This window comes from Rhincodon typus, chromosome 23 (assembly GCF_021869965.1).
Source record: "Rhincodon typus isolate 14 chromosome 23, sRhiTyp1.1, whole genome shotgun sequence".
NCBI classification, from domain to species: Eukaryota; Metazoa; Chordata; class Chondrichthyes; order Orectolobiformes; family Rhincodontidae; genus Rhincodon; species Rhincodon typus.
In genome coordinates this window covers 16,986,175-16,999,184 of record NC_063354.1, presented here as the reverse complement: position 1 = coordinate 16,999,184, position 13,010 = coordinate 16,986,175, and the positions used below count along the sequence as shown (strand labels likewise).

The 13,010-nt window shown below is 41.6% G+C and overlaps 1 protein-coding gene across 1 annotated transcript in view; it reads right to left on the bottom strand.

Moving 5' to 3' along the window:
• The window catches only part of LOC109931215 (coiled-coil domain-containing protein 40), a 70,914-nt gene that overhangs the window by 27,546 nt on the left and 30,358 nt on the right, over nt 1–13,010 (bottom strand). The window contains 1 exon segment of the mRNA XM_048611106.1: nt 3,355–3,512. Coding sequence (XP_048467063.1) covers nt 3,355–3,512 — 158 coding nt within the window.

Genomic DNA, 13,010 nt, shown 5'->3' with positions numbered 1-13,010 from the left:
GGCTGACTGCCTGTCCCTCTTCCATAGCTATGTTCATGCCTGGGTGTCTGTGGAGAAGGAGCAAGTGATGTCCACCAATATTCTTAATACCTTTTGGGAAAAGTGGGCAGTGTGGGGTGTGGATTGCCTTATCACCCCCTACAATTCCATTTTGATTTGATCCCTACTCTTTCCCCTTCCCCTTCCCCGTCCCCCTCCCCCTCACTTTTTTTTTCTTTTTACATAGGCTTTGCCCCTAGGGGCTTTGCTTGACACTAATTTTTTGGTCACATGGAACTGAAGTAAAGATGATTTAGTAGCAAGGCTTGCTCCTTGTACCACAGTTTTGTATGTATGCTGTGAGGTGTGTGCTTGCTGCCTATGGGTGTGGACTTGGCCCTTTTATGTTTTGACTGTTTTGTATGTACTGTGTTTTGCATATCCCTGGGTCTAGCAGGCCTTAGTGTGAGTTGGAAGGTGTGTAGGTTGCCCCAAGAGCCACAAGGATTGTAGGTCATCCCAAAAACTGCTGTCCCCCGAAGGCCTAGAGATGGGTTGCCCTAGACATGGCTGCAAGGTAGTAGGAGCGGGCTAGGAGCTGGAAGGTGTGTAGGGGTGGGCTGAGAACTGGAAGGTGCTTGGGGACAGGCTGTCCTAGAGATGATTGGAAGGAGAGTAAGGGTGGGCTGATTGCTGGCTTGCCAGGGGTGTCAGTGTTCCATGTATTTGGTTGGTTGGATTTATCTCTTATGTACTCTTGTCTAAAGCTCTCTCTTGCAGTGAGTTGCAGTGGGATTTGGGGTTTGGTTACTGTCCCCATTTTCCTATAAATTGTTGACTGATTTGTTAATTGATTGCATGATGGAATTTGGGGTACATTTCATTGACCCCTTTTCCTTGTAAAGTGTTGTTTGCTTTGTTGACTGTTACCTTGATTTGTTTTGCATCTTTGTACACTTTTTAATGAAAAGAGTATAACCAGGAGATTAGAATCTCATCAGTTCAAGCAACTGACTTTGAGCTGACTGGTCACAGCCAGTGGACTGTGCACAAGTAAATAAAGGGTGACATGGTGACAGGATACCAGCCCCTGTAGTTACTATATTACTCAGGGATGTTACTATATTAGAACTGTTAATCAGTAATAGATACTATATCTATTGTTCTGTTGTTTTCCAACAGAGTTAAGTTATTCTAAATTTCTTCTCTTGTAGTTTAATTATAGCGTTTGAATAAATTCTGTTTGCTCAGTCAAGTAGTTTGACCAGTCACACTGCATCTGGAACACAGCCCTTTAAAGTTGCTTTAAAATAAGAAAATGTTAGTGTCAAGGCTACCCTCTTAGAATCTTTTGAGGAGGTCTGGTCTGGTCCGTAACATTTGATAAGTACTTAAAACTTTGACAAGGGTCTGAAGCAATGGTTACCGCACAAAATGAGGTCATGGTGTAGGGGTAACATATTAGCATCGACAGGCAATGAGCTCAGTTTGGCAGATAAGAAAATATGATCTCTCCACTCTGGCAGGAAGAGTAGTTATTTAATTGGATGGAGACTATGAAACACTAGGAGGCACAGAGGGATCTGGGTGTCCTAGATCTTGAATCACATGCTTTGCAGGCATAGCAAATTATTAGGAAGGTAAATGGAATGTTATGTATTGCCATAGGAATGGAATTTCTAAGTAGGCATGTTTATCAATAACTTCAAAGCATTAATTAGAGAACCTTATCCAATTTTAGTCACCTTTTTAAGAAAGGACATAACTCCATCAAAAGCAGTTCACACTCACTCACTGATTCCTAGGATTGAAGAGGTTATCTACTGAGGAAAAGTTTGCATGTTGGGCCTGTATTCATTGTAATTTGGATCAGTGAGAAGTGAACTTATTGAAAGAAATAAAATCTGGGGATACAATGAGGGAAGATGCCAAAAGGATATTTTTCCTCTTATGAGACTAGAACTAGGGGACACAGTTTAAAAATAAGGGATTGCTCATTTAAAATGGACATTAGTTCTTAAGAGCAGGAGTATGCAATTAAACTCCTCCCACCTGCTCTGCCCATCAACACGATTATGGCTGATCTCATGTTGACCTCAATACCACTGTCCTGTCAACTCAGCATAGCCCTTAACGCATTACTAATTTAAAATCTATCTCCTCCTTAGACTTGTGTCCTAGCAACCACTGCACTCTAGGGTACTGAATTCCACAGAATCACCACCCTTTGAGGGATGTAATTCCTCCTGTTTTTAAAACTACCACCCCTTAAACTAAAATGACTTGTTCTAAGTTGCCTTAAGGCATCTTATCTTTAACATCTTCTTTACCTCAATTAGATCTCCTCTCATTCTTCTGAACTCTAGCAAGTTAGGCCTAAACTGCTCAATGTCTCTTCATAAGATTAAACTCACATTTCAGGAATTAATCTGGTGAACTGCCTCCAATGCAACAACATCCATCCTCAAGTGAAAGGACTAAAACTGTCCATGATATTCCAAATCTGTATTGGAGAGGAGGAGCATTTTTTTGAGGGTCGCAAGTCTGTGGAATTCTCTTCTACAGACAGCAGTGAAGGCAAGACCATTGAATATTTATGAGGCAGAGGTAGGCAAGGTCTTGACAAGAGAATCAAAGGGTATAAGGTGGTGTGTCCAAGAAATTAGATCAGCCGTTATCTTATTTAATCATGAAAAGGGTGGGAGACAATTGAACAGTCTTGAAAGCAGAAAATGACAGAGTAGTTAGCTAAACGTTTCTCAAAGGGAAAATGCAGTTCCCTAATCAGTCGATGTCGTCAAATTGGAAACTGCCAGAGTAATAGAAAAACAATTCAACAAGTCAATTCATGTCAACTGGAATGTATAGTTCAAGGCGGGTAAAGTGCTTTCCAAGTAGTAGGCAATGACTTGTTAAGCAGTGAAAGCATTCCCTGACAGGAGAACATTAAACATGAACCTGGCTATGGCTAGAGCTCTTCATTGAAATGGATCAAAGTCTTCACAATTTTCTAGTTTCGTTTAAGGTAGCTCTTCCCACTGTGCATATGCTTTCCTCAATCTGCCAGGTTACAACTAGAACATGCTTGGGCTGATGGAAAAGAAGGAATCCATGTGCATATTCACTCAACTGTCTCAAGTCTTTCTGCCTATTACGGGGCTTTCCTCCCCTCCACCACCATCCTAAAGACTGCAAAACCATCCCATGGATAGTGGGAAAGGGGCAGAATCATGTCAGTAACCTGAACAAAACTTATTTTCTGGAATTCTTCTATTGTGTCAGTCTCCAAGCACAACTCCACTGGAAAATTCTACTTATCATTTTCAATGAATTTGTATCTGGTATCTATTAAAACAAATTTGTGATCTACTGTACCTGCTTCTGTTTCAGCTTTGCTGCCTGTAATTTTTCAGACTCTAACTTTTCTGTTGTACGCTTCATTATCATAATGTCAGAACATACATCACTTTTCAAGTTTTCCATGTAGAAATGCCGCAGTGCAATGTTTTCAACTTCTGTTTGTAGTTGTGACACTAGGATGAGATTACATATTAACATGATGTAGCATCATTCAATACCAAATCTATGTCCAAATGGAAAACATGCACAGTTCTTTCCATGATTTCTACCTTTTGTACATGGAGACCATTTCAATGGCACAATAAACTTGAGTTGAATAGGTTTTGGATATCTATTAACATTGGAAGATAAAATATTTCAAAATTGTAGCTAAGTACTTCAAACTTAAATTCTGGAAAAATAAACAATTGGCTTACAAATTTATAATTATAAAGTCAAAAAATTAATTTAAAAATGAGAAACTGTATATTGTACATTAGCATTTTCTTACTCAAGATTCTATTAATTTCTGCATAATTGAAAGAAAATACAACCTATAAAACATTTGGCTGAACCTTAATTTTCTGAAGAGGGGTCCTGACCCGAAACGTCAGCTTTCCTGCTCCTCTGATGCTGCCTGGCCTGCTGTGTTCCTCCAGCTCCACTGTATTATCTCTGACTCCAGCATCAGCAGTTCTTACTATCTCTGGCTGAATCTTAACACTTTTTTTTGGCTAAGTGCACATTGCATTGAGTTTGGAGGGATTCTCACCATGAGGTCAAGCAAGTTTTCTCGATTGAATCTTCCCATACCCACTGCATTAATTGCATTGCCACTACTATGGCATGTATCATATCCAATTTCCATACCATTTAACCTTGTGCCTTTCCCAGAACTCGCCACTTACCAGATATTTGGGAATTGACTGGCATTCAAGCAGACCCCAGGTGGCCTTTAAAATGCCATTGCGCAGCCAGATAAGCACTGTCAAAGTGCAGCTGCATGGCACGGTTTTTGACATTTGCCCCAGACATGGCTGACAAGGGTGAATGGATGCCTCGCTTTGCAAGCAGGAACCTGGAGTTCCTGCTGGACGGAGGAAGCTTTAAACAGTAAGCTTTGCATGGTTGGGAAGAAGTGATCACATCCAGGGAGACACAGCCCGAGTGAGTATATATTTTGGGGATTTTAGAGCAGCATAGGAACTTGGTGCAGAGGGGAAGATGTGCTTTGTGTTTGCTATTTTGATTTGTAGTTTGTAAGGTCTTTTTAACAAGATAAGTTGAAGCCCAGGATCAGGGGCCTAGCACAAAGCAAAGAGTGACATGAGAGGAAAACCACAAGATAATTTGTTGGTAATGCTGTTAATTTGACTATCATTTATAGATTATCTTTAAGGGTAAATATGAGAAATATTTACATGTTACAAACTAAACCATTAGGAAATATAAAATAAACTAAGGACTAAGTAAATAAAACAGAGATGCAGAGCCAGGCAATGTGTTGTACCTGCATGATGTGGGAGTGGGTGGAATCCATTGTCATTCATAGTGACCACATCTGTAGCAAGTGTTAACAAGGTGTAGAGCTGGATGAACACAGCAGGACGAGCAGGAAGGCTGACGTTTCGGGCCTAGACCCTTCTTCAGAAATGGGGGAGGGGAAGGGGATTCTGAAATAAATAGGGAGAGAGGGGGAGGCGGATAGAAGATGGATAGAGGAGAAGATAGGTGGAGAGGAGACAGACAGGTCAAAGAGGCAGGGATGGAGCCAGTAAAGGTGAGTGTAGGTGGGGAGGTAGGGAGGAGATAGGTCAGTCCAGAGAGGATGGACAGGCCAAGGGGGCGGGATGAGGTTAGTAGGTAGGAGATGGGAGTGGGGCTTGAGGTAGGAGGAGGGGATAGGTGGGAGGAAGGACAGGTTAGGGAGGCGGGGACAAGCTGGGCTGGTTTTGGGATGTGGTAGTGGGAGGGGAGATTATACTGCATCCGCTGTTCCCGTTGTGGCCTCCTCTACATCAGGGAAACCAAGCAGAGGCTTGGGGACCGCTTTGCAGAACACCTACGCTGGGTTCACACTAAACAACTGCACCTCCCAGTCGTGAACCATTTCAACTCCCCCCTCCCATTCCGCAGACGACATGTCCATCCTGGGCGTCCTGCAGTGCCACAACAATGCTACCCGAAGGTTGCAGGAACAGCAACTCCTATTCCGCTTGGGAACCCTGCAGCCCAATGGTATCAATGTGGACTTCACAAGCTTCAAAATCTACCCTCCCCCTAACGCATCCCAAAACCAGCCCAGCTCGTCCCCGCCTCCCCAACCTGTCCTTCCTCCCACCTCAAGCCCCATCTCCTTCCTACTAACCTCATCCCGCCCCCTTGACCTGTCCGTCCTCCCTGGACTGACCTATCTCCTCCCTACCTACACTCACCTTTACTGGCTCCATCTCCGCCTCTTTGACCTGTCTGTCTCCTCTCCGTCTATCTTCTCCTCTATCCATCTTCTATCCGCCTCCCCCTCTCTCCCTATTTGTTTCAGAACCCCCTTCCCCTCCCCCATTTCTGAAGAAGGGTCTAGGCCCAAAACGTCAGCCTTCCTGCTCCTCTGGTGCTGCTTGGCCTGCTGTGTTCATCCAGCTCTACACCTTGTTATCTCAGATTCTCCAGCATCTGCAGTTCCTACTATCTCTGTAGCAAGTGTTAGTTGTTTGAGGAACTCCAGTTCAGAGTTGTTGTGCTGCGAGTATTGCAACGTATCAGGGAAGCAGTTAATTACTTGGATATTGTGTTTCAGGAGGAAGTCACACCATTTAGATTTATTATCTCGAATTCGGTCATTGGTCAGGGACAAGAGGGCGTGACTATGAGCAAAGCATATAGGGTGATCCAGCATGTTGATGGAGCCTCAGCCTTTGAGCCTGTCTAACAGGTTTGAGATCCTTGCTCCCTATGTAGAGGAAATCAGGGGATGTAAGGAGGATGAGCAAACTGACCATAGCACCATGATACAGGCAGCCATTTGAGAAGGGGGAGAAAACAGAAATGTGGTTATAATCAGGGATAGCCTAGTCAGGGGATTAGACAGGGTTCTCTGGGACCTGGATTGAAAGTCCCAAAGGTGGTGTTGCCTGCCTGGCGCCCAGGTTCAGGATATCTATCTCATCTGGGCTATAGAGGAACTTGGAATGAGAGGGGAAAAACTCAATTGTCATGGTCCATGTAAGTACCAATGATACAGGTTGAAAGAGACAAGAGGTTCTGCTGAGGGAATGTGAGTGGGTAGGGACTAAATTATAAAACAGAACCAAAAAGATGATAATCTCTGAATTACCACCTGGACCACAAGCTAATTGATACAGGGGTCAATAAAATTAAAGAGGTAAATACATGGCTCAAAGATTGGTGTGGGAGAAATGGGTTCGAATTCATGGGACATCGATACCAGTACTGGGGAAGGAAGGAGCTGTTCTGATAGGATGGACTCCACCCTGTATTATGCTAGGACCAGAGTCCTGGCGAATCGCATAACTTGGGCTGTCAATAGGGATTTAAATTAAATAGTGGGGGCATGGGTTCAGTTGCACAAAAGTTATAAAATCAAAGTTAAGGAGAAGGCAGTATGTTAGTGATGGGGATGTTTGTTACTAGAAAACAAAATAAAGGGACAGATATGTGAATATCATATTGTATGAAGGGACCATGAGAATGTAGGGAAATTTGATAATAGAACAAACAGGCTTTGTATCTAAATGCACAAAGTATTTGGGATAAGCTAGACGAACTTAGAGTGTAAATCAAGGTAAGTGAATATGATCTCATAGCCATTATAGAAACAAGGTTTAAAAAGGAAATTAAATAAAAACTGAAAGAACTGCGGATGCTGTAAATCAAAAACAAAAATAGAAATTGCTGGAAAAGCTCAGCAGGTCTGGCAGCATCTGTGGACAGAAATCGGAGTTAACATTTTGGGTCGAGTGACCCTTCCCCAGAACAGTTCTGAGGAAGGTTCACTCACCTGAAACATTAATTCTGATTTCTCTCCACAGATGCTGCCAGACCTGAGCTTTTCCAGCAATTTCTGTTTTTGTTTTACAAGGAGATTAAAACTGGGAAATTAACATTCAGGGATATTTCTCCTTTTGGAGAGACAGGAGGGATGGAAAAGGTGGTGGGGTAGCACTTTTAATTAGAAATAAAATGTGGACAGTTGCAAGAGATGATCTAGGCTCAGATGGTGTAGAGTCCATTTAGGTGGAGGTAACAAATAGCAAGGGAAACAAGTCATTGGTAGGAAGTGTACAGACCTCCAAAAAGTAGGCACTCGATGAAAAAGGCTATAAATCAACATGAACATGCTAAAAAAAGTGATAATTCTGGGTTACTTTAATCTTCATGTTGATTGGGTTAACCAAGTTGGAAAGGGTAGCTCTGACAACAAATTCATAGAGTGCATTAGGGACAGTTTTCTGGAGCAATATGTCATAAAGCCAATCAGGAAGCAGACCATCTTGGATCTAGTAATAGGTAATGAGGCAGGTTTAATAAATTACCTCTGAGCAAAAGATCCCCTCAGGAAGTATTGAGAAATTTGGGTCAGAAACAACTGTATTTAATGAAAGGGAATTACAATGAAATGAGGTTAGAGTAAGCTAAAGTGAACTGGGCAGATAGATTAGTAGGAATGACAAGTGAACAAGCAGTAGAAGACATTTAAGGAGGTAATTCATGAATCTCGGCAAAAGTACATCCCAGTAAATAGGAAAGATTCTAACAGAGGGATAAATCAACCATGGCTAACCAAGAAAGTTTCAGAAAGTATTACGTTGAAAGAAAAAGCATATAAGGAAACCAAAGTCAGTGACTGTCCAGAAGACTGGGATAAATTCAGAATCCAGCAAAGGAGGGTGAAAAAGATAATAAAGACTGAAGAAAACTGAGGACAAATTAGTGAAGAGTATGAAAACTAACAATAAAACCTTCTTTAAATATATAAAAAGGAAGCGAGAGATCAAAGTGAACATACATCACTCAGAAAATGAATCTGGCAAGACTATTTTGGGTAAAAAACGAAATTAGAAAAAAATTTCTGAAAAATCGTCCAGTGAAAATATATGGGTAGAAATTAGAAATAAGGAAGCAAAGATCACCTTGATGGGATTGTACTATAAGCATGCACCTCCACTCCACCTGGCCAACAGTCAGAGGAAAATTGAAAAACAAATATGTAGGGAGATCTCAGATATAATCATAATTAGGTTGTAATAATGGGGAATAAAAACAGGAAGTTGCTGGAAAAGCTCAGCAGGTCTGGCAGCATCTGTGAAGAAAATATCAGAGTTAGCATTTCAGGTCTGGTGACCCTTCCCTCAGAACATAATGGGGGATTTTAATTTTTCAAACTGTGACTGGGGCTACCGTGGTGTTAAAAGTTTGGATGGTAAAGAATTTGTTAAATGTGTTCAAGAAAATTTTCTTTATCAATAAGTGGATGCTCCTACTAGAGAAGGAGCAAAAATGACCTTCTTTTGGGCAATAAGGCAAGGCAAGTGATTGAAGAAAAACTAGGGCAACACTTTGGATCGAGTGATCATAATTCTGTTAGTTTCAAAATGGTTATGGAAAAGGATAAACCTTCCATAAATGTTAAAGTTTTCAAATGGAGTGAGACAAATTTTTAATGATATGGGACAAGAACTTTCAAAAGTTGACTGGAGTAGACTGTTTCTAGGTAAAAGGACATCTGACAAGTGGGAAGCTTTCAAGAGTGTGATGATGAAAGTTCAGTGGAATTACGTTCCTATTAGACTGAAGGATAAGGCTGGTAAGGTTAAGGAACAATGGATGAATAAAGATATTGAGGTTCTAGTCATGAATAAAAGAGAATCTTATTTTAGATATAGAAAACTGGGTTCAAATGAATCTCTTATTCAATATGAAGAGTGTAGGGACATTCTTAAGAAAGAAATCAGGAAAGCAAAGAGGGGATATGAAATAGCATTGGCAGATAAAGTTAAAAATAATCCAAAGAGATTCTACAAGTACTTTAAGAGTAAGACGGTAACTAGAGAGACGGTCAGACGCCTTAAAGATCAAGGAGGTTGTCTTTGTCATCGTCATAGATTAATCATAGATGCATGGAAACAAACCCTTTGGCCCAAATCGCACAGGCTGCCCAGTTTTCACACTAATCACATTTGCCTCCATTTGGTCTATATCCCTCCATAACTATCCCGTCCATGCACCTGTCTAAATGCTTTTTAAATGACGAAATTGTACTCACCTCTACCTCTGGCAGCACCTTCCAGACACTCATCACCCTCTGTGGAAAACACTGCCCCTCTGAGCTCTTTTCTATCTCTTTCCCCCCTCACCTTAAACCTAAGCTGTCTATTTTTAAACTCCCTACCATTGGGAAATGCTGTTGGCTATCTACCTTATTTATGCCTCTTATATTTTATATACCTCTATAAGATCACCCCTCAGTCTCGTACGCTCCAGGGAAAAAGTCCCAGCCTATTCAACTTCTCCTTATAACTCAAACTCTCCAGTCCAGGTAGCATCCCAGTAAATCTTTTCTGCACTTTCTAGTTTAATAATATCCTTTTTGTAGTAGGTCGACCAGAACTGCATGCAGTACTCCAAATGTGGCCTCACCAACATCTTGTACAGCTTCAACAAGACATCCCAACTCCTATACTCAATGCTCTGACCAATGAAAGTTAGCATGCCGAAAGCCTTCTTCACTGCCCTGTCTACTTGTGACTCCATTTGCAAGGAGCTATGAACCTGTGCCACTAGATCTCTTTATTCTAACACTCCGCAGGGCCCTACCATTGTCTGTGTAAGTCCTGCCTTGGTTTGCCTTACCAAAATGCAACACCGTGCATTTATCCAAATTAAATTCCATCTGCCATTCCTCAGCCCACTGGCCCAAGTGATTAAGTTCTCACTGCATTCCCAGATAACCTTCTTCACTGTCCACCATACCACCAATCTTGGTGTCATCCACAACTTACTGACCATGCCTCCTAAATTCTCATCCAAATCATTTATATAAATGATGAATAACAGTGGACCCAGCACTGATCCCTGTGGCACACTACTGGTCACAGGCTTCCAGTCTGAAAAACAACCCTCTACCATCACCTTCTGTTTTCTGGATCCAATTGGCTAGCTTTCCCTGAATCCTGTGAAATTTAACCTAACTCCACAATCTACCATTCGGTACCTTGTCAAAGGCCTTGATAAAGTCCATGTAGACAATATCTACAGCACTGCTCTCATCTACTTTCTTGGTCACCCCTTCAAAAAAACTCAATCAAATTCCTAAGACACGATTTCCCACACACAAAGCCAGACTGACTATCCCAAATGAGTCCTTGCCTCTCCAAATCCTGTCTCTGAGAATCCCTTTCAACAACTTACCCACCACGGACATTCGGCTCGTTGGTTTGTCGTTGTCAGGCATTTCCCTGCAGCCTTTCTTAAATAATGGCACAATATTAGCCACCCTCCAATCTTTGGGCACTTCAACCATGGCTGTTCATGATTCAAATATCTCCACTGTGGGCGGGCTCCACAATTTCCTTTCTAGCCTCCCACGCAGTCATGGGATACACTTCTTCAGGTCCCGGGGATTTATCTACCTTAGTACATTTTACGAATTCCAGCACCACCTCCTTCTTTGTGTTGAGCCCCAAAAGATGGGAATGATACTAAATTAATATTTCACGTCAGTTTTTACTGTGGAGAAAGAAATGGAGGCTAGCGAACTCAGGAAAATAAATATTGATGTTTTAAAAACAGTTCACATTACAGAAGAGGAAGTTCTCAAGGTCTTAAGCGAACATAAAGGTGGATAAATCTCCAGGACCTGATCTAATGTATCCCATAATGTTATGGGAAGTAAGGGAGGAAACTGCAAGACCCCTTGCAGAAATATTTGCATCATGTTTAACTATGGGTGAGGTGCCTGAGGACTGGAGGGTGGCTAACATTGTACCATTGTTTAAGAAGGGTTGTAAGGAGAAACCGGGGGACTATAGACTTGAGTCTGACTTCGGTTGTGGGTAAATTGTTGGAGGTGATTTTAAAAGATAGGATTTACAGAATTTAGGGAGAAAAACGTTGATTAAGGATAATCACCTTTGTGCAAGGCAAATCATGTCTCATGAAATTGATTGAGTTTTTTGAGGAAGTTACAAAAAGATTGAGGCAAAGCAGAAGATTTTGTTTGCTTGGACTTTCGTGAAACCTTTGACAAGATACCGCATGGTAGACTAATTAGGAAAGTTAGGTCACATGGGATTCAGGGTGAACTGCTGATTGGATACATAATTGTTTTAAAGGCAGAAGAAACAGTGGTGGAGAACGGCTGCTTTTTGAACTGGAGACCTGTGACCAGCAGTGTCTCTCAGGGCTTGGTTCTGGGTCCTATTTTGTTCCTCTTTTATGTACGTGATTTGGACGAGAATATAGAAGGCATGTTTAGTAAGTTTGCAATGACACCAAAATTGGTGGCATAGTAGACAGTGAAGAAGGTTTTCTAAGATTACAAAGGGATCTTGATCAAATGGGTCAATGGGATGAAAAATGGCAGATGGAGTTCAATCTGGATAAATGTGAGGTATTGCATTTTGGTACAACAAACAGGGGCAGGACTTATGCAATTAATGGTAGGGCCTTGATAGTGTTGTAGAACAGAGGGACCTAGGAGTTCCTAGGAGTTCAGGTACAAAATTCTTTGAATTTTGCATCGCAAATAAACAGAGTGGTTAAAGAGGTGTTTAGCATGCTTGCCTTCATTGCTCAGACCTTTGAGTATAGGAGCTGGGAAGTCATGTCGAGCTTGTACAGTGATGTGGAGGTGCCAGTGTTGGACAGGGGTGGACAAGGTCAGAAGTCACACGACATAAGGTTATGGTCCAACAGGTTTATTTGAAAATACAAGCTTTTGGAGTCTTACTCTGAAGAAGGAGTAAGACTCCAAAGGTTTGTGTCTTCAAATAAAGCAAGAAAGTTGGAGTATAACCTGGTGTTGTGTGATTTCTGTGGTTGTACAGGACATTGGTCAGGTCTCTTCAGGAATACTGTCCAATTCTGGTTACCCAGTTGTAGGAAGGATATTATTAAGCTAGAGAGGATTCAGAGGAGATTTACCAGGATGTTGCCAGGTATGAAATGTTTGAGTTATAAAGAAAGGCTGAATAGGCTGGGACTTTATTCATTTGAGCACAACAGGTTGAGAAGTAACCTTTAGAGGTTTATAAAATCATGAGGTCTTTAGATAGGGTTAATGGTAGGTGTCCTTTCCCTAGGATGAGAGATTTCGAGACTAGGGGCACATTTTTAAGGTGAGAGGAGAGAGATTTTAAAAAGACAGAAGGGCAAAGTTTTTACACAGAGGTGGTTCACGTGTGGAATGAACTTCTTGAGGAATTGGTAGATGTGGGAAAAGTTACAACACTTAAAAGACACTTGGATAAGTACATGAATAGGAAAGAGTTGGAGGGATATGGGCCAGGAGCAGGCAGATAGGACTCGTTTAGTTTGGGATTATGTTTGGCATGGACTAGTTGGACCGAACGGTCTGTTTCTGTGCTGTATGACTCTATATCTCTAAGTCTTTGATACTTTAAATATCCCATTAATACTAAAGAGAATAGGGGAGGAATTAAGTACCATTACCA